The 24338-nt window shown below is 33.4% G+C and overlaps 1 protein-coding gene across 1 annotated transcript in view; it reads right to left on the minus strand.

The window, feature by feature from the left end:
* The window catches only part of NBEA (neurobeachin), a 754131-nt gene that overhangs the window by 280555 nt on the left and 449238 nt on the right, over positions 1 to 24338 (minus strand). Inside the window, exon 38 of the mRNA XM_051986470.1 lies at positions 1493 to 1617. Within this exon, the coding sequence (XP_051842430.1) occupies positions 1493 to 1617 (125 nt within the window). The remainder of the gene's footprint in view (positions 1 to 1492; positions 1618 to 24338) is intronic.

Below are 24338 nucleotides of genomic sequence, written 5' to 3' on the forward strand. Positions count from 1 at the left end.
AGAGAGGTAATGTACAATAATAAAATTAGAAAGGTAGATTAGGGCCAAGTTTTGCTGAGCTTTAAAATGAAACATAAAAGTTTATATTTGATTCTAAAGTCAATAGGCAGTCATTGGGGTTTATTAAGTTGAGGAATAATATCACACCTAAAATTTAGATAAATTGCTTTGACAATGATGTGGATGATGGATAAAGAGAAGACTGGAGCTACTTCTGGGTACATATGCTACTAATGAAGAAGTAGTTCCAAGAGAAAGCACTGCAGGGCCTACTTTAATGAATAGATAAAAGTTACTTCTGATTAGGAAGTGCCTTTTAGATTATTCTTAAGATTAAATACTTTAAAAGTTGATCTGTTAAATTGGTTAAACATGTCCCTTGCAATACTATTCTGCTATTCAATTTTCCAGACAACCCTTTCTTTCAATAAGTAAATAGTACAAATCCACTTAAATCCTAAAATATGAATTTGTGTTATTTATGTTAGGATATTTACTGATGCTCTGAAGCCTGTTAAATAAGTTATATGCCTGAATGTTGAACAGGGCTAATTTTATGACACTGAATGTTTTAGTGAGCATTTCTTTTTATTACAACTATTTACCATGCAATTCTATCAAAGATATAAATATCATTGCATTAAATCTATCTTGGGATATGATTTACAAACAGATGCTCCATTTGGAATTTTATTTTACTCTGGATTCAGCAAACCTTTAAGTGTTTACAATGTGCAAGACACATTCATAGTACTGATAATACAAAAAGAGCAAACAATCTTATCCTCAAAGAGCTCTAACATCCACCAAATATATAAAAACTGACATAAAGGAAAAATTCAAACAAGTAAGTGTGAGCATAAATAAAGGAACAAAATTGAATTTATTTGAATATTGAATATGGGCTACTTGCATAAGAATATAAATGAGAAATGGAAATGTATATTTTTCCCCTGAAAAAAATGTGTATGTTTATGTATATACATACATGCATACACATATCCCTTGCATGTATATATGGCATAAATAAGTAACAACAAACCTAAACCAAGCTCATTAAAGCATTAAAAATGGGTCCAATAGTCAGCTAGACAATATAAGTGTATCCAAGACTTTTGATTGGACAACAATGAGTACATATTCTACCATGGTGATAGGTTTGTAATGTTGACATATGCTATCTGCAATGTACAGGAGAGAAGTTTCTAGCTTTAGTTTCTCAAGCTCTAAGAAAGGCTCTAATAAATTTTATAACAATGAACTATGTCAATATTTGTGACTTATTAAAGAAAAATGCCAGAGTGAAAGAATTTCTGAGTTACTAGAAGTAGAGAGGTTTTGATGCTAAAACCAAAATTGAAAAAAAGTAAAAAATCTTTGTATTTGACTAACTTGAAAAAAGTCTGCTAATGCCAACAAAATTATGAATTCTCAACCATAGTTAGACACAAATAAATTGAAATATTTTTACATCACAGGCATAATTACTAACCATATTCTGCAGCAGCTTTGAGCAAGGCTTCAGCATGCGTGGAACCAAAAGCATTGCGAACAAATCTTCTCCGTCTACGCAGATCATCTTCCCAATAATCTAAGCGCCAGAAATCATGCAGTTGGCTAAAAATTAGAAATAAAATCCCACAATATTAAACACAATATTTATAAAAAATTAATAATTTTAAAAAATGTTATTTCCTCAAAATTTAGGATTTTCTATTTCTTTTTTCATTAGTCAAATTCGAGAAATTTACAAATGTCATGCAAACATTTGTGTGCAATCCCCCCCCCAAATTTATACTAATATATATTTTATTTTACTATTTTAGCATTAAAGCATTCAACTTCAAAATGCACTTACTACTATTAAAAATATAACCACTGTGAGATCAATAACAAATGTAGCATCAAATTACAAGTATTAATGGCACAACCTGCTTTGTTTTTATAGTGTTTTAACAAGGCTTGTAAATCATAGGATAGACCTCAGTACAAATAGTTTGCAATTTAATGACTGTGGTCCCTGAGTAGACTGAACTTAGAAGTATAAAATATTGCCCACTTGAATTTTGTGGAGCTATGATTAAAATAATGCGCTGAAATATTCATTGAAATAATTCCCCATTGCCCCTAGGAACTTGAAAAAGTGCAATTTTATTCATTATTAATAATATTGAATTAGCACTGCACAAAAATTCCAGCATGTGGTAATTGTCTTGGTAAATTATTATTCTAACAATAACAGAGTCTTTGGATGATTTTATAGCTTCCAGCTAATACAAACCATTAACAACCATGACCATCATCAGGTTACAATGCCTTTTAACATTCAAAGCCAATATTAAAGGGCTATGAAATACTCTTAAAAACTACAATCAATCTATATCCAATTGAACACCTGAGTCAGTGTCATTATTTTGATCTTCAAATCAAAGTAAAGAACCAGTTTCCTGAAAGCCAAGACTTAGGAATATATGTTTTTGTCTAATTTTCTAAATATCTTGCATAAGAGAACATTTATACTTGTCACTTTTTCCCTGTGCTTTGTTAATATTGATTTCAAGAAAGCATACTAAATTTCTAATCAGTCAATCAATAAACATTTTAAAAATGCTTTTCTAAGTCCCAAACACTGTGCTAAAATACACATCCTGAATGATTTTGGACTTCAGAGTTCAATTTGTAAAATTTATGCCAAAAATACATGATTTTGATTAAGTGTGGAGGAAAACAATTCTTATCTGAATAATAACAGGGGATATGTGAATGTAAACCAAAAAAATTAATCTCAGAAGTGTTATAATTTTAGTTCATGAAAGCTTACTTTATATATCACTTGAAGACAAATTTTAAAATTATAAGGGACTGCAAAAATATCAAAGACAACTTTGTAATTATAAGGATTTGATATACAAACAGTACATTACATTTGTTACTTTTTAAAGTTATGACAGAATCAGCAATTTTAGAGCTTTCAAAGGATTTTACAAAATCATTCTAATTTACTTGTAACATATGAATTTAAGCTTTAAAATATCCTTTTGCATGTAGTTTGAAAATAAAAAAATAAAACATTATCCTTTTTAATTTTGTGACTTATTTCTTTCCACAAATGATTAAATATAAACTAATTCTGTCATTATTCTTTAAATAGAATCAATTCTTCCAGATACAATGAACAGTCAGGAATGCTCAATGTCAATAGGATTTATAAACATTTTTTAGTGCAGTTATATGATAATGAGATAGTTACATCTCCTAAAGAGGAATCCTAAGCAGGCATATTTAGATATAATAATCTACACCAGACTGAATAATAATATAGCAATATTTTAATTAAGATATGTGCATATGTATATATTTTAAATATATAAACAATTGAGCTTTAAAAGCCCATGCTTTTTATGTTGTGATGTCACTTTCTTATATGATCCATCTGTAACATTTGATATTTTCTCCTCTATAGGTTTTGTGAAACTATTCTTTCCTGGTACCTATCTAATAGTTGGTTCTTCTCTGCTAGATCACCAATTGTGGATGTCTTTCAAGATTTTGTCCTGAATTATCTTCTCCCTTTATTCTTCCTCATCTCTCATGGATTTAATTATGACTTCTCTACAGATAAGAGACAGGTCTATGTGTCTGATCTCAGTCTTTCCCATAGTATGATATCACCAATTGCCTATTGAAAATTTCAAATTATACAAGTGGGAAATATTTCAAAATAGGAAAAGAGAGAAGAAAAGTTATATGGAGTGATGTGGGATATACAATGAAAATATCCAGTAGGAAACATCAACTGGGAAATGGCTAAACAAATCATGGTATGTTATATATAATGAAATGCTAAAGTTCTGTAAGAAATGAATGAAATAGTTTCAGAGAAACCTGGCAAGATTTGTATGAATTGATACAGAGTGAAATGAGAAGAACCAGAAGAACAAATTATGCTATAATAATACTGTGAAAAGAAGAATTATGAAAAACATAAGAACTCTGATCAATGCAATGATTAACCATTATCCTGAAAGATCAATAATGCAGAATTATACTCATTTCCTGATAGAGAGGTCATAAGAGTAAATATATAGAAAGACTTTTTTTTAATATGTCCAATATGTTAATTTGTTTTTTCCTAAATATGAATGCATGATTTCTCTTCAATTTCTTCTGAAATTCAACCCTGGACAAGATGGAACCAGCACCTGGCTGAGGAAAGAGATGCTACTGGCTGCCAGCATTTGCAGAAGGGGATAGCTGAAGCGAAGCTAGAGGCACCATCCTTCATCTGACAATTAGAAGTGTTTACATTAATACTTCTCATTAAAAAAAAAAAAAAGAACTGGTAAAGACAGAACCTATCCATAGAAACTTACAATGGGAATAGTGAATAGGGAAAAGGGTTCATTTTCAGAGGAGGACACTGAAGTTTAAAAAAAAAAAAGATTATTCTACTTCAAAAAGTAATGTTAAAGGGTTTCCTACCCAGAAAGAATTTATAGAACTCAAAAAAGAATTAAAAAATTAAATGAGAGACACTGAGGAAAAACTAAAACAAAAAACAAAAAACAAAAACAAAAACAAAAAACCAAGCCAAAACAAACAAAAACAAAAAACTACCAAGAAAAACAAGATTATGAAAAAAAGTTAACCAACTAGAAAAGGAGACACAGAGTCTTAAAGATGAAAATAACTCCTTGAAAATTAGAACTAGGCAAGAGGAAGCCAATGAAGTTATATAAGAACAAGAAATAACAATATAAACAATGCAACATAAAAATGAAATATAATATAATAAATTATACAAAAAACCTGAACAGACTGAAGAACTGATCAAGAAAAGAAAATATAAGAGTACTTGGACTACCTTAAAGCTGTGACCAATTGACACAATAATGCAAAAATTAATCTAAGAAAATTGTTCTGGAGTGATAGAACATGAGGGGAAAGTAGAAATAGAAGAAATAATTCACTGATTACCATCTCAAAGAAATCTTTTGTGGAAAGCACATAGGAATATTATTGCCAAATTTTGAAACCCTTAGATCAAAGAGAAAATTTTGGAAGAAACAGGAAAAAGCAATTAAAATACACTGGAGCTACAATTAGAATTGCACAGAACTTAGCAGCAATCACAATTAAAGATTGCAGGTCCTGGAATCGTATATGCTGGCAATTAAAAGAACTAAGCCTAAAACCAACAATATATACAGAAAAATTATCCATATTATTGAATGAAAAAAAGGACATGCTATGAACTTGTAGATTTTCAGGACTTTTTCTCAACCAAATCTGAACTCAATAGATAATTTAATATATATGAGCCAGTATCAAAGATCAAATTTCAGGAAACTTGACATGGACAAATTGTTTTTTACATGGAAATGTATGCTATGTGTTTAAGGATTGACATCAGCAACTGGGTGGCTCAAAAGAAAGACTGGAGTAGAACTGAGCATAATTTAACTTTAAAAAAGCAAAACTGCTTAGAAAAAGTAAAAAAAAAAAAAATAAGTTATATAACAGAGGAGGAATAGACACAGAGGCATTTAAGGGGAGAGTAGGGCTTGTAATTCTGAAATCATACTCATTTTGGAAATGGGTTAAATAGGCAACACTGCATATATATTCTGAAGGGTATAGCACCCTCCAAAATATATAAAGAAATAAAGAGGAAGGGATGGGTAGAGTGGAAAGCAAATAAAGAGAAAGGGATGGGCAAAGTAGGAAGCAAAAAGTGGGGAAAGAAGACAAGGGAGGGAGCCATAGGTGGGGTGAGGTTAAGTAATAGCATTATTATTATTAAGGAACATTATTAAAGCAGAAGAGTTAGCAGGGACAAGAAAGAAGAGATATACACAAACATTACAATAAATTTTAGACAAAATCAAACTTAAGATTCAATCAAGAGAGAAATCTACATTATATGTCAGCCTTACTAATATTGTTTTAGACATGTTTACATATGGATAAATGCATATGTGAGTAAATGCAGATATGTATGTTTGCTCTCTATATATGTGTTTATACATATGTGTGTATTTGGGTGGGTGTGAATTTATATATACATATATGTGTGTATGTGTGTGGGATGGAATTCTTAGAGGAATATAGGACTAGAATTCTTGGAGGAATATAGGTTCTTCCAGGTCTTACCAAACAAGAAGATTAAAGTATGGTTTCAGACGGTGTCTAAAATCCAAAGAGCAAGCTAGCTAAATTTACAGAAGGATTGCTTACCAAAAAAATTGTCCATTAAACAATAAAATTTCCTAACTACTGCAACTCAGTTATCTACTAAACCTTAAAATCCTTTACATTGATAGTGTACCCAAATTTATGGAATCCACAGATCCACATTAAATTTACTAACAAAATACCTCAATTATTGTAATTATTCAGTTGTATGTGGGAAGAGGTAGAAAAAAAATGAAGAGAAAGATGTTAAGTAACACATAATAAAATACTATTCCCTGGATTCAAGTGCTATTCAAATTTTTGTTTCCAATTTTTGAATTTATGTTGTTGAGCATTTAATAAGAAGAATTTAACTTTTCATATGCTGAAGGACACTAAAACCTGTTTTTGAATTCTAGATATAAAGTCAGAATCTGTGAAGGTTACACTGTTCATGTTTTCTACTTAGTACTGCATGAGAAATAATAAAGCATAAATCAATGCCAAAAGGGAGAATTAGTAACTCTCATGTATCTAGTATTTGATATTTTACAAAATGCTTTTCCCTCTATAGCACAATGAGGGTAGTGAGACTCAGGAAAGTGAAGTGACCTGTTCTCCCCCTTCAAAACTCAGACTCAATTCCAGCTCTTCTGACTTCCAGACTTGACATACTAAAAACATAGCACAATCCCAACTGATGAGGGAGCTGTGAGTCCATTTTTAATTATGTATCTAAATTTATATGCTCAATCCCCATTTTCTGTAAATAGGACTTTAGATATCTTTGTGCAAAAGCTAAGTGTTATTTTTGATCTCTCTCTTTCCTTTATATCTTACAACTAACCAGGTACAAATCCTCTCAATTATCCCTCTTCTACATTTATTTTTCCTCTCCTTTCTCTTTCTATTGCCATAATCCTATAAACCCTCATTATTACCCATCTGGCCCATTGCAATAGCCTTTCAGTTCAATCTCATGTCCAAAATCCTCATCCTTGTTCCCTTCAAACAAAACTGACTTAATAATTTGACAAAAAAGGAGAAACTGAAGGTAGTAGCTAGATGACATAGTAGAGTCCTAGACCTGGAACCAGGAAGAGTCCAATTCAAGTCTAGCCTCAGATACCAGCTGCATAACCCTTAACTTCGTCACTTATCTTAACTTCCTCATCTTTAAAATGGAAATAAAAATAGCACCTACCTCCCAGGAATGTTATGAGGATAAAATGAAATAATAATTATAAAGGACCTGGCACATAGTAAGTACTAAATAAATATGTTATTATTGGGACAAAGTAACTGCTCTATCTGGGAATTTCTGACAAAAAAGAAAGTCGTTTGCAAGTTGACATTCCAGATTGTGGAAGAGTAGACTGCAGTTCAGGCACCCAATGAGAGGGATTATATGGACTAAGAATTGAGAAGTTCTAAAGACTGAAATTTTAATGATAAAACAAACTATCATTTAATATAGACACACAGACTGGTAAGAGACAAAAACAATCTCAGCAGTCATGTAGTGAAATCTCTATTTGAATAAAAATGTTCTTCATAAAATAACCCAATAACCTAGCCCTTGCTAGAAAATCTCTAGTGATAGATAACCTAAAACTACTGTTCGATGCTGAAATTCTGATTTTAAACAATACAAAAATCAATAAATGTTTCCTTGTTATTATTATTATTTTTAATGAACAAGATTGGGTGAAGGATTCCTAGAAATTACTATTTTAATCAAAAGGCTTATTGTAGAGGATCACAGTCAGTGAGGAAACCTTGGATGAGGTATAAGACCCTTTCAGCCCAGAGGGAACCTGCTAACTATGTCGGGTTTGGTTCCCCATCTCCCCTAAGAGCTCTCGGCCTTCCTGAGAAGTCAGGAAGTAGTGACAACCTGTATTATGATAGAAGCAAAGTGATACTAGGTGGAAGAGTGATACCAGGTGGCAAAGTATGTACAATAGCAAGTTGTTCATGTGGTCTCATAGGGTGCAATATATACTTAGCCCATGACCAGTGTTTTTGTTACATAAGAGTATGAGGGTATAAAAAGGGGAAAGTCGTTGAAATAAACAGACTCTATTTTCCCACCACCCTCAGGAGTCCTACCTCATCACTTTTCCATTAGAATGTTTTTTTTAAATCACTCTGGTGTGGGCTCTAGAAAGCACGGTACATTTTGTCACCCCAACTTAGGGGCTCTAGAAAGCAGGATACAACAGCTTATAGTTTTGATACTGGACAAAGTAACATGTTTATAACATTAATAATTTTTTTAAAGTTCATAGTATCTATAAGAAATACAACAAAGAGGAGAGGTTTTATATTTTACAGGTATATTAATATTACTACTACTGATAAGAATAGGTTTTTCTACAGCACTTTAAGGTTTGCAAAGCACTTTAAAACAGTCTCATTTTATCCTATTAAATCTGAGATTTAGGTAATAGTCTCATTTTATCCTAATAAATCTGAGATTTAGGTACTTCTTTTCTCCATTTTGCAGAGGAGAAAAACTTACATGTTAAATGACTTATCCAGGGGTCATATAGCTAGTACCTGTCAGAGTAAAACAACAGAAAGCATATGCCAAATTTGAATTCACTTCTTCCTGAATACAATGCCAGCATCCTACCCACTAAACGAATGTATTGTTGTTATTTAGTTGCTTTCTGTTATGTCCAACTCTCTGTGATCCTATTTGGGATTTTCTTGGGAAAGATCCTGAAAAACTTTTCCATTTCCTTCTATAGTTTATTTTGCAAATAAGGAAACTATGGCAGATAGAAGTTAAATACTTCCATAACTCTCTGAGACAGATGTGAACTCATGTCTTCCTTCCTCCAAGCCTAGCACTCTTTCTTACTGCTACCTATCAAGTCACCTTATCTGCCTCAATTCTAATGCTCTATAAGCCAAATTATATATTTTCTGGTTTCAATTTTTAAAATGTTTCAAACCTTAATGAATATAATTTTTAAACTTCTGAGTTATTTTGATGGTAATTATCAAATTCAGTAAATTTATGATTATATAATATTAAACTATTACTCATTTTTATTTTTACTTATATCAGAAATGGATAAATTTATCTATTAAATAAGCCATTACTTTCATTTCCATCCCAAAGTTAGATGTTTTCCATGAATAAAATATGTAATTAAAGGCTGGCTCATAATATATTGTTAAATTCTATGTAGAAAATGTTGCCTTCAAAGTTCCTCTTGATTTATTTTAAGTTAGACAAATATTTTTAAGAAGGAAGTTAAATAAATACTATCTAAATGTGCTTGTGGTGATCTGCTAATATAGGGCTCATTATAAGAATTTGCAAAATCATCACCATGAAAATAATTTTGTCTAATGAAGCAACACAGATGGCTGAAATGAAGCTATAGAGAGATTATGCAAAAAAAAAAATGACACTCCAAATTAAATCAACATATACTTTGATATTTAGTGAATTAATTAAAAAGTTGTGAATAGGCAGGGAAATTCAGAGATATTTTTTAAAATGTGGTTCAGCAAGAGGTATTGTCTTTATATCATGAATCCTTACTTTGTTAAATAATCAGTAAGCATTGGAAATGAAAGATACTGAATAACATAAAATTAACCTACAGGAAAAGTCTCATTATGGACATTTCCCTGATTTATTTATCTGTGAATACTATAACCAAAAACTTTTGTAGTAAAGAATTAATATCAAGTTAAAAGGATGAATGAGAGAGAGGAACAGATGTGACAAGGAATTGAAACAACTCAATTGACCTATTTAAATAAGTTAATGCCAATTTTAAATTGAATAACAGATAATAAAAATATTAACATCAGTTACAATAATTATAATTAAATAATGTATGATATAAAATATATATAATAAAAATAGAATAATTTTAATTTTAAATAATATAAATCATTTGCCACAATAAAATAAGCAAAAGACCCTTAAAGTGGCTCAGTCATCAACTACTTGATTTCCTTTTCCAAGCAGGGAAAAGAGTGGCTAAAAACAAGCGATGTAATATTTTAATGAGTAGGATAATGGAAGAGAATAAACAGAATTATCTCACAAAAACCAAGAGACACAGTGGAGGTTAAAACCACTTAAAAGAAAGTTTGGAAAGACATACAACTATTATGGCAAACCATTCTAAAAGGACCATGAAGTATGAAAGTGGATTGACAATTATTAAAAGAAAAAATGGAAAGGATCTACAAAGATATTTTATGACAGTTTTTGCCACAAAGAATAATAAAACCCCATTTATTAACTTAATATCATTGTGCTGGAGGTACTTATAAAGAACTAAAATTGGATCTAAAAAGAATAAATGGGAAAAGCAAAGAGATTTAAACACTGCATAGAGATCCATGCTCAAGGAGACACAACTGTGAGAGTATTAAAGGCATTTAAAAGAGAGGAAGGTATCAAGAATGTGCAAAATATTTCAGACTACATTGGTACTGAAAATAGGTGACCAAAAGAACATTAAAGGTTGCCAGCTCATATGGATACCTTCTCATCAACATAAAAATTTTATGAGAATTATATCCATTCATAGTTAAGTTAATTTTTCATGAATAATGAGAAGGAACAGGCAGGCTTCAATAAGTGATATTCCAAAGTCAATCAGTGAAAAGATACTGGATTTAGGCTACAGAATATCACATATGAATACTGAAACAAATCTACAGGCATGTCAGTCAGTGAAGTTGAATTGTAGAAAGTACGGAGGTAAGTAAGAGGTAAAAAGAAGGAAAAGGTAGTTGTTGTGAAGGGCTATAAAAGCCAAAGAGAAAATTTTCTATTTGATCATGGCATATATAATGGAAAGCCACTAGAGTTGGTTGAGTAGGGAAGTGACAGTCTATTCTGCACCTCTGGAAAATAATTTTGGCAGCTAAGTGGAGGATGGAGTGGATTGAGGAGAGACTTTAAGCAGGAAGATCAACCAAAAGGGTGCAATAATAGTCTAGATAGGAGATGGAGAGGGCTGGTACAAGGTTGGTGTTTGTGTAAGTGGAGAGATGGGAATCTTATAAGACAGATATGAAGTTTAAAACAACAAGTTTTGACCAGATTGGATAAGTGAAATGGGTCCAAGTAATAAGTGAAGAATGACAAAGAAGTTGTGAGTGTAAATTACTATGAGAATGATGTCCCTTAACAGAAACATTAAACCTAGGAATAAAGTAAGTTTTTTTTGGGGGAAATTTATTGAATTTTGTTTCAGACATGTTCAGTTTTACATATCTATGAGATGATATCTAATTAGAGAGATCACAAGGGATTTAATGTGGAAATGGAGCTTGAGAGAGAGAACAGATCTGGCAATCATCCACATAGAGTAATGGGTTCCTACAGGAGAGGCTGAGATCAAGGATGTACATAGAGAGCTTTTTCTTGGAAAGGAGATGTGTCATCTCTTCATATGAGACAGGGATGAAAAAGGAGACATGTTTGAAGATGTCTGATGTTAGAAGAGGGCATTCCTAGTGAATGGCCTCAACTATTTCATTCATTTATTTATTTATTTTTGTGAATTATAAATCAAAGTCCTCAACTGAGAGGGATGCCACAGAAAATTTGAATGGGGATGGAAAAAGCTTGCAATAGCTACTAAAATTGCAAATTGACATTGGAGTTTAAACTGATTGCCTTGCAATCCAAGGGAAGCAGAATTAGAACTTGTGTCTACTTAAGTTCATGTCCAACCTCCTTTGCACTCAATTGAGATAGTGATAACTATTGATCAATGCCACCTACAGGCAAGATATGCATAAAAGCCCCGGGAGCAGCAATACTGTTTTCGCAGACAACTGGTCCCCCACTTCTAGTGCAACAGCCCTCATGACCACTATTCAGCAAATCCATGACCAACTATTTCCACCAAATGGCACTCAAAGGGCAGTTCAACTGAAGCAGTAGCATACCCTGAAAGAGAGGTAGGAGGGAGAATGTGCCAGACAAGTTAGAGCACTGCCACCTTGACAATAATCATCCCTTAAGCCTCAAAGAAGAAAGCTCTGGAATCTGATCCCAAGAGCCTTTGGAATAGCAATGCTTCCCATCAGTATCCACAACCATTAGCCTAGGAAGTAACTCATATGGAAATGTATCTAGCAACTAATGGAGGGACTAAAGCCTTATTTATTGCACACAGAGAAAAGAAAGTTCTTGGCATCAAAATCCTTAGTGTTATCAAACATTTCAAAAAATGAAACTATTTTTCAGTGGAATAACTTTAAAAAGGAGGCATTACTATCATCTTTGCTGTATGTGTGATTCCCTAAGGATCATGGGGACCGCCCATGAGACCTTTCCATCTGACTTTCATTGAATATTTCCGTATATGTTTTCTTCCTCATTAAAATGTGAGCAGGGATTGTCTTACTTTTCTATTTCTCTCTCCACAGTTTAACACTTTGTATTGTACCCAATGAGCTTTTTTTTTTTTTTTTAATTCATACAGTGAGCTTTTAATAAATGCTTCATTTATTCATATGACTTTGTTCAGGCCCTCATTATATCTCACCTGGCTACTGGTCTTCCTGCCTCCACTCTCTCCTCTCTTCAAACCATGCTTTATATGTCTAGCCAAAAAACTTTCCTAACATGCAGGTCTGGATATACACAAGATTCCCCGGCTTAAAAGCCTTCAGAGATTTCATATTACCTACAGGATAAAATACAAATGCTTTAGTCTGATATTCTGAGTTCAATCTAATTTTGTGTAATATTTTCCCTCATGTACTCTCTTTTCCTCCTAACCGAACTCCCTGAAATTTACATGTTTGGCTATATATAAGACAGAAGATAGAATCATAAGTTGAAGTGGAAGGAATCTTAAAGACATGTCATTTTGCCAGCTTATTTTAAAAATAAATAAATCAAGGTCGAGAAATATCACACCTTTAGTAACTGACCTTTAAAGATAGAATTTAAAAAAAAAAGGGGTCCAAATCTAGCATCCTTTTCACTGTACCACAGTGTCGAGGAAGGTAGGTGATGTAGTAGGTAGAGCACCAGACTCAGAAGCAAGAAGACCCAAGTTCAACTGTAGTCTCAGACACTTACCAGCTGATTTAACTGAAGGCAAGTCTGCCTCAGTTTTCTCATCTGTAAAATGGGAATAATAATAGCACCCACCTCCTAGAATTGTGAAGACAAAAATGACATTTTGTAAAGTACTTTGGAAACCATAAAATGTTCTATAAATGCTAGGTATTATGGTGATTATTTTTATCATCATTATTAAGAAGACTTCCAAAGACTGGTCTTTCAGGAAGGAAAACCAAGAAGTGATATATATACATAAAATATTGACTTGATTTCAGTCAGTATCAGGCTGTTCCAATTTGAACCCAGGTTCCTTTTAAGATGAATTTGTCAATTATTAGTCTTCTAAATGCTGTAGAGGGTTGCAGATAGTAGGGGAGCTCAGGGTAAGGTAGAAGACCCTTCAGCACAGGGGGAACCTGATGACGATATCTGGTTTGGCTCCCTATATCTCCTAAGGGTTCTTGGCTTTCCTGAGAAGTCAGGGATGTTGTTCTTGAAGCAAGGGATATTTACAATAAAGAGAGGTATTTACCTATCAATAGCAGGGTGCTTATAGTTAGTACTTGTACAGTATGATATGATGATGTAATTTTTCTACAGTTGGCACATGCTTAGTATGCCCTAGTAATGTAATCCTACTCAGGTATTTAAGGGCTGAGAGTCCTTGAAATAAATGAACTTCATCTTTGACCATCTTCTGAGTCTCCTGCCTTCATTACTCCTCTATTAAGATCAAGGACTTGGGCTGGTCTCAAGATCCTCCAGAGAGCTAATCCAGAGGGTATATTTGGCATCCCTGTGTGGGGGTGCTAGAAAGTAATGGTATGTTTTGTCACCCAACTTGGGGGCTTTAGAAAACATAATATATTTTGGTACCCAATGTGGGGCTATTTTTCATTTCATATGGCAAAACTATCCATTCATATTTTTTTTAATAAGCTTAGCTAAATTAACCCCAGGCATTGTAAAACAAATCTTTTCATATCCTCCTTATCCAGAGAGAATAGAAATAATTCTTAATGTCTATAATCCAAACAGGCCATGGAAGTCCAGGCTGAAGAGTTCCCATAGTTTCTATCTGTTCATTTACTTTTTTCAAATCAGTCAACATCCTCCATTTTCCAGATTTCTTTTTTACAACAAATACAGGGGAATTCCAAGGACTTAGAGAAGGTTGTAAATGTCCTTGGTCAAGTTGCTCTTGTACACTATATCTAATAAGGACTGAATTTTTTTCATTTGCTAAGGGCCACTGTTCTACCCATACTAGTGTATCAGTTTTCCATTGAATGGGAACAGGTGAGAGTGCAAGCAGGCCTTCAACAGCAACCCTGCCTAAAAAGCCAAAGTACTCAATTGTAATCCTAACTGTTGTAAGATATCTCTTCCCCACAGATTGATGTTTTTTTTAAAACTACAAAAGGAGTAAAAACTCCTGTTTCGCCTTCAAAAGTCCATCTCAAAGAGGCAGCACTAACTTCAGCTGCTATTGATCCTCCTACACTAGACATGTAGGTGTCTGCCTCAATCTTTGGCCAGAGACTGGCCCAATTGGCACCTCTAATGACTATACGATCTGCACCTGTGTCTACCAAGCCTTCTAATGGTATGCCATTTATATAGATAGTGAGCATAGCACAGTTAGCTGTAACTGCTGCAGTCTAGAATATTCCTGGATTCTGTTGTTGGGAGTCAAAATCTGGATAAATATCACCAAATTGCATTTCAAGAGTGTTTATCAGGAGGCCTGATGCTACTACTTCTCCTGGGGGATAGATCACACATTGACTCCCTATATTAGGGACTGGGATATTAGCCACACATTCCCCAGTTTCCCAAATCTCTGTATGGATTAACAGTGTTTTGTAAGCACTCTCAGATACCAACTTTGTGTGAATACAAGGGATCTATAGGTCAGACAGGGACAAGTTTCAGCTCTCCAGGGGATATCTCAGGAGTCCCAGAGGCATACAGCTCTATTCTCTCTAATTGCAATCTCCTTTCCCCGACAGGCTTGCTTAAAGATTCTCTGAGGATGTATTCTGATGGAAGTGGATCTCTTCGATAAAGAGAGCTAATTCAGTTTCAATTGATCAAGGATGGACAGAAGCAGCTACATCTAAAGAAAGAACACTGGGAAATGAATATAAACTCTTGCATTTATGTTTTTCTTCCCGGGGTTATTTATACCTTCTGAATCCAATTCTTCCTGTGCAACAAGAAAACTGTTCAGTTCTGCACACATATATTGTATCTAGAATATATTGTAATCTATTTAACATGTAAAGGACTGCTTGCCATCTGAGGGAGGGGGGGAGGGAAGGAGGGGAAAAAATTGGAACATCAGTGAGTGCAAAGGATAATGTTATAAAAAATTACCCTGGCATAGGTTCTGTCAATAAAGCCATACAAAACTTAATTAATTAATTAATTGATTGATTGATTGATTAATTAATTAAAAAAAGATTCTCTGAGGGTAATAGTTGCTATCAAGCCCCAAGTGTTTTTTGCCTGGGACCTATACCTTACAGAAAACTTAACTACCTGCATTAATAGAAGTTCTTTCACTGATAATTCACTATATTAATAAAATCACAAATCTAGGTAAAAAATAAATTAATGCATTTTATTTTATGTTTCTTTTTAGAACTGATTCTTAAAAGCTAAAATAAAAGTATAATATAACTTATATGACATATACCTCCATATATAGACATGTATAAACTTACTTAATCTCAATTAACTAAATTTCAATACAAATGTGAGATAAAATTTAAACCACAAATGTATAAAAACAAAACTCTATGGAATCTTTAATTCTGAAGTGAGTATAGTTACATTTTTTTCTTTTTTTTGTTTTTTGATAAAATTTTAGTTCCTCCTTCCCACTTGTACTGGGCTTGACATTTCATTGGTGTGAGAGCCTAGTTAGGGCCTCGAAATACCAAAAAAACCTGGCATCTTTTGTCTAGGGCACCATGAGGTTTCGACTTTCCTGGGAACACAGAGCTAGTATGAGTTAGAGGTGCGATTTGAACCTAGATCTATCTATGTCATGATTGTCTCACTGGGTTATTATAATAGCCTAACTCTTTAATATCAGTTTAACAATTAAAACAACTTTTTGGAAAAAAAAAGACTAAGATTTATAGGTTTTATATAAAAACTTACAGATGGATATTCCCTGCTCAATGTTCTAATTAATTTCTTATTTCCCCTTTTCAAGGAAAGTCTTATGATATTGACATTAAACCAGGAACAGAAAATTCACAAGATTCACAATTCTCCAATCCATACTCTATTAATATGACTTTAAAATGAATTTCATTGATATTATATAATTACAAAAATATCCAACAGTAAAATGAAGTGAGCTAAAGTACTGGTAAAGTAAAAAGCTAAGAATGTTAAGTACGTGCTGTTGATAATCGCAGTAGTCCACTGCAGTCTTGTATCATGTAGATGGGTTATAATTTCTAATAATCTCTTTTATTTCTTCAGTTATTATGAATCCTACTTTTTCACTTTTGATACTATTAATCTGACTTTCCTCTGACATTTTAAAAAATCAAATTAGCTAATGGTTTATCTATTTTATTTTTTAATAGTCTATTGCAATGTCCAATCTAGCTTTCTGAAGTTCTCTGGATGAGCCTTGGTCTTTTGGTGGAGAAGTGATAAAGGCAGGAGAGCCACCAGGAGGCTGGTCAAAGATGGAATCTGGAGTCTGGAGTCTGGGACTCTTTTCTGTGTCTGTAGCTGAGACTCTGATTTCCCAGTCCTCTCAGTCCCTAAATATCTCACTACATTACCCTGAGCATGTGCCAACTATAGAAACATTACATCACCATATCACATTAAGTATATGCCAAACAAAGTGATTGCATCATTATATCAAACTAAGTATATATTTAACTAGTGAACCATTATTCCATCAATCACATTGAGTAAACGCCCTGTTGTAAGTATCTGTGTTTCAAGCATACCTTTCCAGAGTTCCGGCCCTCTACAATCTATTCATTTAAAAAAATTCAATTTTGTTAATCTCTTTTTAGATTTTCAAAAATTTCTATTTGGTTGTTTGAATGACATTTTTTTAAAACGTTGGTTTTCTAGTTTTGTTGCATGCATTAAATGATCTGTTTTTTCTTGTTGATGAAAGCATTTATATGTATATGTAAATATATAGATGGTACATAAATATATATACATACATATTACACACATACACACACACACATACACATACACACACTCCCAAAGAATGTGTCAAATTTTGGCAAATTGTTTCATTATAATCATTGTTCTTAAAAGAAATTATCTAACATTTGTTCTCTGATCCATCAATTCTTTAAAAGTAATTAATTTAGTCTCTAATGAAATTTTAATTCTGTCTTTAATGGTCCTTTTATTGGCTGAACAGTTATTACATCCTTGGTATGCTTTGAGGACAATTGTTTGATATGATATTTTAAATTTTCTTCAATTTTTTTTTTTTTTTTTTGGATTTTTGGTTTTGGTTTTATGTCTTGTCTCATAGAATCATTACCTTCTCTTTGGTCTCTCCCAGGTTTCATGGAATTTAATACTTGAGTGAGGTTTTGTATTTTTATGTTCTAAAGTATTAATTTTCCAAGTATTTCCTCCATAGTTTTCATTTCTTTATTAATTTTAAGATATTTGAAATTTTTTTTTGGCTGCTTATAATTTTTTCTTTTACCTGGGAGCTCTGCATTTTTAGCTATTATATTCTTGGGAATTTTCATTTTGGGGTTTCTTTTAGGAAATAATTGGCGGATTCTATTTTTTCCTTGCCATCTCTGTTCTATTTATGCCTCATATTGTTATGCATTGAATAAAAAAATTATTATGGCCACCTTCCCCTCCACCCCCTCCCCTTTACATTAGGACTGGGAGAACTGAGTCAGGAAAATCTCTGGAGCTTCGCTGTCTCTTGCCCTCAATCTTCTTAACTCCTATCCTGTCGGGATTAAGTTATGATCCTTTCGTGGAATTATGGCTTATCCACCTACCCAAAGTCCTCTCCCCACTTTTATTACCTTTGTTTTCCCTATAAGATATTGTATACTCGGGGTTGGAATGATTTGGAAAGGAATCCTATCCCAATAGGCTAGCCTAAACTCTCCACATTAAAAGATTAAAAACCAATCTCTGTCTTGCCTCAGTTTCTTTGGTATTATAGTATTATAATTTCCTGAAATATAATAACCAGACTTATTTTTTGGAGGAGAGCTAACAAAACCTGTTGATACATGTTTAACCAAGCAAACAAATTTCTACATTGGTTATATCCAAAAGAAAATGTATCTATACCTAAATCAAAATCTATTTATATGTATTTATCTGTCTCACCATGCACACTGAGTCTTCTACTTTTCTATCAGAAAAGCAAGTAGTATTTTTCATTACTAGCTCTTTGGAAACGTGATAGGCAATCACATTGATCAGAATTCCTAAGTCTTCCAAAATTTTTTCTTCTTTAGAATATTGTTGTGACAATAAAATTTATTCTCTACATTATATTTCATTCAGCATTAGTGCATATAAGTTTTTCCAAGTTTCTCTGAAACCATTCCCATCATCATTTTTTTACAGCACAAAAGAATTGCCTATCCTTATATTCCATTACTTGTTCAGCAATTCCTCAATATATGGGAACACTCTTACATCTCCTTTGTGTGTTGGGGGAAGGAGGGGAGAGAGAGAGGGAGGAAGAGAGAAAAGGAAAGATCTCTTCCCTCTTTTGACTAGTTCAGAAGAGAGTGAGATTCAAATGTTGTAATCTGCCAGGCCTTTCTCCTTGTTTATATAGATGGAGGTGGGGAATTTTTTTTTTGTAGTGAGTCATTTGGACATTTATGACATCATTCAGGGGTCTTACAAAATTTTCAACTTATAGATGTCAAGTAATGGGGAGCTGTACTCAGCTTTCAGCTCATCCTCACCTGTGATGGTAGGGTCTAACCCAATAATTTCTAGGGTCTTATACAACTAGTGGGCAGGAGAATTCTTATCCCATATAGATGATTATTTGTATATTCTGATTACATAACTTACCCTCATCTTCCCTTTCTCTTTATTCTTATTTATCTTTTAATTTCATCAAAATACAATAGAACCATTCTCATGCCTTTTGCCTAATTATAATCCCTCTATTACCCTTAGTGATGATGATAGGGCTGAGAAGGGATATATTATTTCCCTTATTTAAAATGTAAGGAGTTTATACTTGTTTAGTCCTTTATAATTACTTGTTTACTTTTTAGTGTTTCTTTTAACTCTTGTGTTGGTATTTCAAACTTTATACATAGCTTTGATCATTTTTAAAATCAGGAATGCTTGGAAGTTCTGTATTTCATTAATGTTTCATTCTTCCCTACTCTCCCCTCCTCCCCTCCAGAATGATTATACTCAGTTTTGTTGGGTAAGATATTATTAACTCTAAGCCCATATCCTTTGCTTTCTGAAATATTATATTCCAAAATTTCTACTCCATTATACAGTAGTATATACTAAATCATGTGTGATCCTGACTGTGGCTCATTGGTCCTTGAATTTTTTCTTTCTTCTGCTTATTTTTTTGCCTGCCCTGGAATACATGGATTATGGCTGTTGCTCCCAGGAGTTTTTATTTTGGAATTTCTTGCACAGGGTGCCTGGCAGACTATATTTCAACTTTCCCTTTTGTTTCCACCTGGGCAGTTTTCCTTTAAGATTTTAAAAAATATAATGTCTAGGTTTTTCTCTGTCATCTTCTGGTAGCTCAATGATTCTTAAATTTTTTCTCCTTGATTTCTTTTTCAGATAAGGTGTTTTTGCTATTAAACACCTCACATTTATTTTTATTATTTTAATCTTTTTTGTTTTAAAAATTTCTTCTTATCTAAATGGAGTCAGTGGCTTCTATAATTTTCAGGGAATTTGTTGCATGGGTAACCTCTTGTGACAAGTTGCTAATTCCCTTTGCAATTCTTTCTTCAATAACTCTTAATTTTCATTTTCCCCTCTAGCACTCTCATTTCATATATATATATATATATAAAGTCTCAAAAAAACTTTTATTTAAAGTCTCAAAAAAACTTTTATTTATTTCAGAAATTATAGTTCAATTTGTGCATAAGATATGTTCTTTGAGTTTTTGTAAATGTTTTTGAGTGATTCTTTTCTGGGTTTGTGTCTTAAGAGTTCCTATTGGCATATCTTTTTTTTTTTTTTCCTGAGGCAATTGGGATTAAGTGACTTGCCCCTCACACAGCCAGGAAGTGTTAAGTGTCCAAGACCAAATTTGAACTCAGATCCTCCTGACTTCAGGTCTGGTGCTCTATCCACTGCACCACCTAGCTGCCCCATAATAACTTTTTATGGTAGGATTTTTTTCCTCCTACTTTTTCCCAGTCTACAACTTCAGATCTGATGGCAGGGCTATGCTCTGTGAACTTCCAGAGGGAAGATTTAGGGTAGTCCTATTATTGCTCTCTTTGTGATACTGAATATTACACCACTTTAGGTGTTGGAATCCTTACTAACTGCTAACTAATTAGAATTGATCTAATCTTACAAGAAGATGTTTTGGGCAGAACCTGAAACAAGTACTAAGTAGAACTAATTAATACAAGGCTTGTGTTCACACCTTTACTCATTGGAGTTCAATGAGTTCATACCTCCCTTGAAGCTCTTTGGGCCAGAGAGCACTATGGGAGAAAACCCACAATCCCTCTCTTGAAGGAGCATAAATAGAGCTTCAATGGGCCAGTCAAAGAAGTTCTTCAGAGTGAAGAAGCTACAAGTCGAGATTTCACGGGAATGACATGAAGAGTGGTGCTGGCTCTGGAGGCTGAAGAAAGCAGAGGCAGAAGCAAAGGACAAAGCAGCAAGAGCTCTTGGAACCAAGCAGAGAGATAGGCCTCTAAGCTAACCGGGCTATATTGGAGATAATAAAAGATCTGAATTTTTATCACCTGGCTGCGTTTTGAGAAGAAAAAGCTCACCACATTTAGGATCTTGAGAATAGTTCTGGCTGGGAATCTGCTAGATTTCAGTATTTCCAAATCTTTTCCAGAGAAAAGTCTGATGGTTATACCTTGTCCTCTCCTCCCCAGCCTTTGATCTGCAAGTTTTTAACCTGGTTTTGATCTGAGCAATGGGAGATTAATTTTACACTCAGCAACTATTTGCCAGGTGGGAAGTTCTGCTGGTGCGGGGTGAGGTTTTTGGATTGGGGACTTTTGCCCTGGTTATTACTCTGCAGGATTCGGAATGAATTAAGAATTGGTACTAAGGTTTCCCCTTGGGAAGTAACTTCAAATACTCTTTACCTTAAATGTCACACCTGGTTGCAAATCCTCTCCTCAATCTACTCTGCTTTTTATCACCTGTTCTAACACCCTATAAATAATCTTACCTGACTATGAGTTATGGGTCTAGAACCTTGTCTTGTCCCAGCTCATAGACTCTCCCTGCACTAAAGTAGTCAACATGGCACTGTTCTGGACAGACTCTATTTTTACTATACAAAGACCTTTTTTTCTGTTTCTCTTTAGTAACTCACTATGACTTTTTCTTGGATTTCCTTATCATGAATCTGTGTTATTTTTTAGATGTTTTGATTACCTGGAGTAAAGAGAACATGGCATATTTCAGCTCCCATGACTGTGCCATCTATATAGCCTTTGTATATTCCCTGGCCCTTAATCTTGCCTAGGCAGAAAATGTGGTGAGCTTTTTCTTCTCAAAAAGCAGCCAGGTGATAAAAGTTCAGATCTTTTAATATCTCCAATATAGCCCGGTTAGCTTAGAGGCCTATCTCTCTGCTTGGTTCCAAGAGCTCTCTCCAAATGTCTTTAAATCCAAAGGTCTGGTTCTTCAGCCTCCAGCCAGCTCCAGTCTTCATGTCATTCCAGTGAAATCTCGACTTGTAGCGTCTTCCTCTCCAGGACTCTCCGACTGGCCCATTGGCCTATTTATGCTCCTTCCAGAGAGAGGGATTATGGGTAGTTCTACTTAGTACCTTGTTTCAGGTTCTGCCCAAAACATCTTCTTGTAAGATTAGATCAACTCTAATTACTTAGCAGTTAGTAAGGATTCCAACAAGAAAATATTCAAGTTTAGTATCTTTTTTTTTTTTTTCATCTCATCACTCTTAAATTTCCCTAAGACTTTGAATACTCCAGTTCATCTAACTATACAACTATGTTATTAGACGCCCCAATCCAGCTAAATATTATTCCTTGAGAAATTGACATCTTCATCCACTTAGTATCTCTGTTCAAAAGAGAGTGTTGGGTCTATTTCTTTTAAGTAGTCATGAATTTGTTTAAAAAGTTTCTGTAATATGTTGAAGCTTGATGCAACCACATCAATATTATGTACAAATAGAAACATCTTGCCTCTATAAGGAATGATATTTCTTCTAATAAGATTTCAGGCAGTAGATCCTTCATAACAAATGTGACACCTTTGGTAAACATACTTATGTCTTCTTTGATACTGACATTTCATCAGATTCCTGAACGAAGTTTCTGTGTAGTTGAATCTATGGATTTTTTTTTTTTAATTTTACATGCATGTGGAGACAACTTGTTGAAGGAGATCTTTGAAGGTTACATTTTACTTTGAGAAAAATTCAACTACTAACAATAATCAAAGATGGAGCTTTCTTTTTTTTTACATTTTCCTATAAATGGTGCAATTGTAAAGATTTAGTCTGTAATATAATAGCAATTGCAAAAGCCTGCTATTGCTCTTCTCATATTTTCATTAATGGGATGCATATATACTTCATTTGTATGAAAATTTTATGAAGATATGAAAGTAGGCATATCAGTTATTTATGTCTTGCTGATTGCCTGATTTTGGTTATCAGAAGAGTTGGAAAGAAAAAAAAATACCTTTTCAAAATTATTCAGAAAAATACGGATGTCCCGTGGGCACTTACAGTAGTCCCTTTTTCTGACTTCATTATTTTTGGAGGGTGCTATTTCTACTTTCTCATGTAGAACATCAGAGAATCAAGTACATGAGACCAAATGCAGGGGCAAAACTGTTATAAATGATGACAATAAACAGGTTATTATAAAGAACTTGGCATGCTTGTTCCATTATTTATCTTTGCTTTTTTCCCAGCTCTGGGATGGTTACTTAGTTAGGCTTGTGCAATAGTCTAACCCTGCTTGTTTACCTCTCCACTCTTAACTGCTGTTGTATGATAGAACCGTATTCATAAACTTCTACCACTATTTTTTGCAATGCTGTGTAAACAGCTTCTGTTAAAAACCAACACTCTCCTTGGCTTCCATATCTCTCTCCACTTTGAAAGAGACCAAGTATGTGTTAGCTAAGATAGCTAGTGAGCTTTTGGCTTTTTCACTGTAGTTATTACATTCCAATAGTTATACTTCTGTTGGAAATGATATTTCTTTTCCTTGACATTACTGAGGTTAAAAAAAATTAAGGACAAGTATTTGGCATGAATTTTAAGATGAAGTGATCTTTTTATCCCACAGTTCCCATCTTTTTTACTTTAGCAGCCAGATCTTTAGTAGTAAGAAACATGATTTGAGCTGAACATCCTTATGAGCTGAAACAGATTTTAGAAATCCTATAATCCAGGGCATCTCTCCCCCCTCCCTTTTTATCAGGTAATTAAAGGTTATAGAATAATGAGGAGAGCCAGGACTCAAATTCAAATATTCTAACTTTAATTCTTTTACTTATTTTCATAACTGATTTTATTACTATTTTTTGTTTTTAAATATCCTGATTTCTCCTATATATTATTTCCTGTACCTCCAGATAGCCTTCCCTTTCAAGATTTTTTTTTTTCCAAATAAGGGAAGAAAAAAAAAATTAGAAAAATCTTTCAACACATTAAAAAATAAGCTGATATTACATGTAAAGTTCCGTAACATCAATTTCTGACCTCTGCAAAAGAATGCCATGAGATATCTTTTCCTACATCTTCTTTGGGGCCAAGCTTGCTCTTTATACCTTTATAAAATTCAGTTGACTGCTTTATGCTTGTTTTTCCATTTATATCATTACAAAAAATCATTGTTAATATTGTTTTTCTGACACT

This window comes from Antechinus flavipes, chromosome 3 (genome assembly GCF_016432865.1).
Source record: "Antechinus flavipes isolate AdamAnt ecotype Samford, QLD, Australia chromosome 3, AdamAnt_v2, whole genome shotgun sequence".
In the NCBI taxonomy this organism is placed as follows: Eukaryota; Metazoa; Chordata; class Mammalia; order Dasyuromorphia; family Dasyuridae; genus Antechinus; species Antechinus flavipes.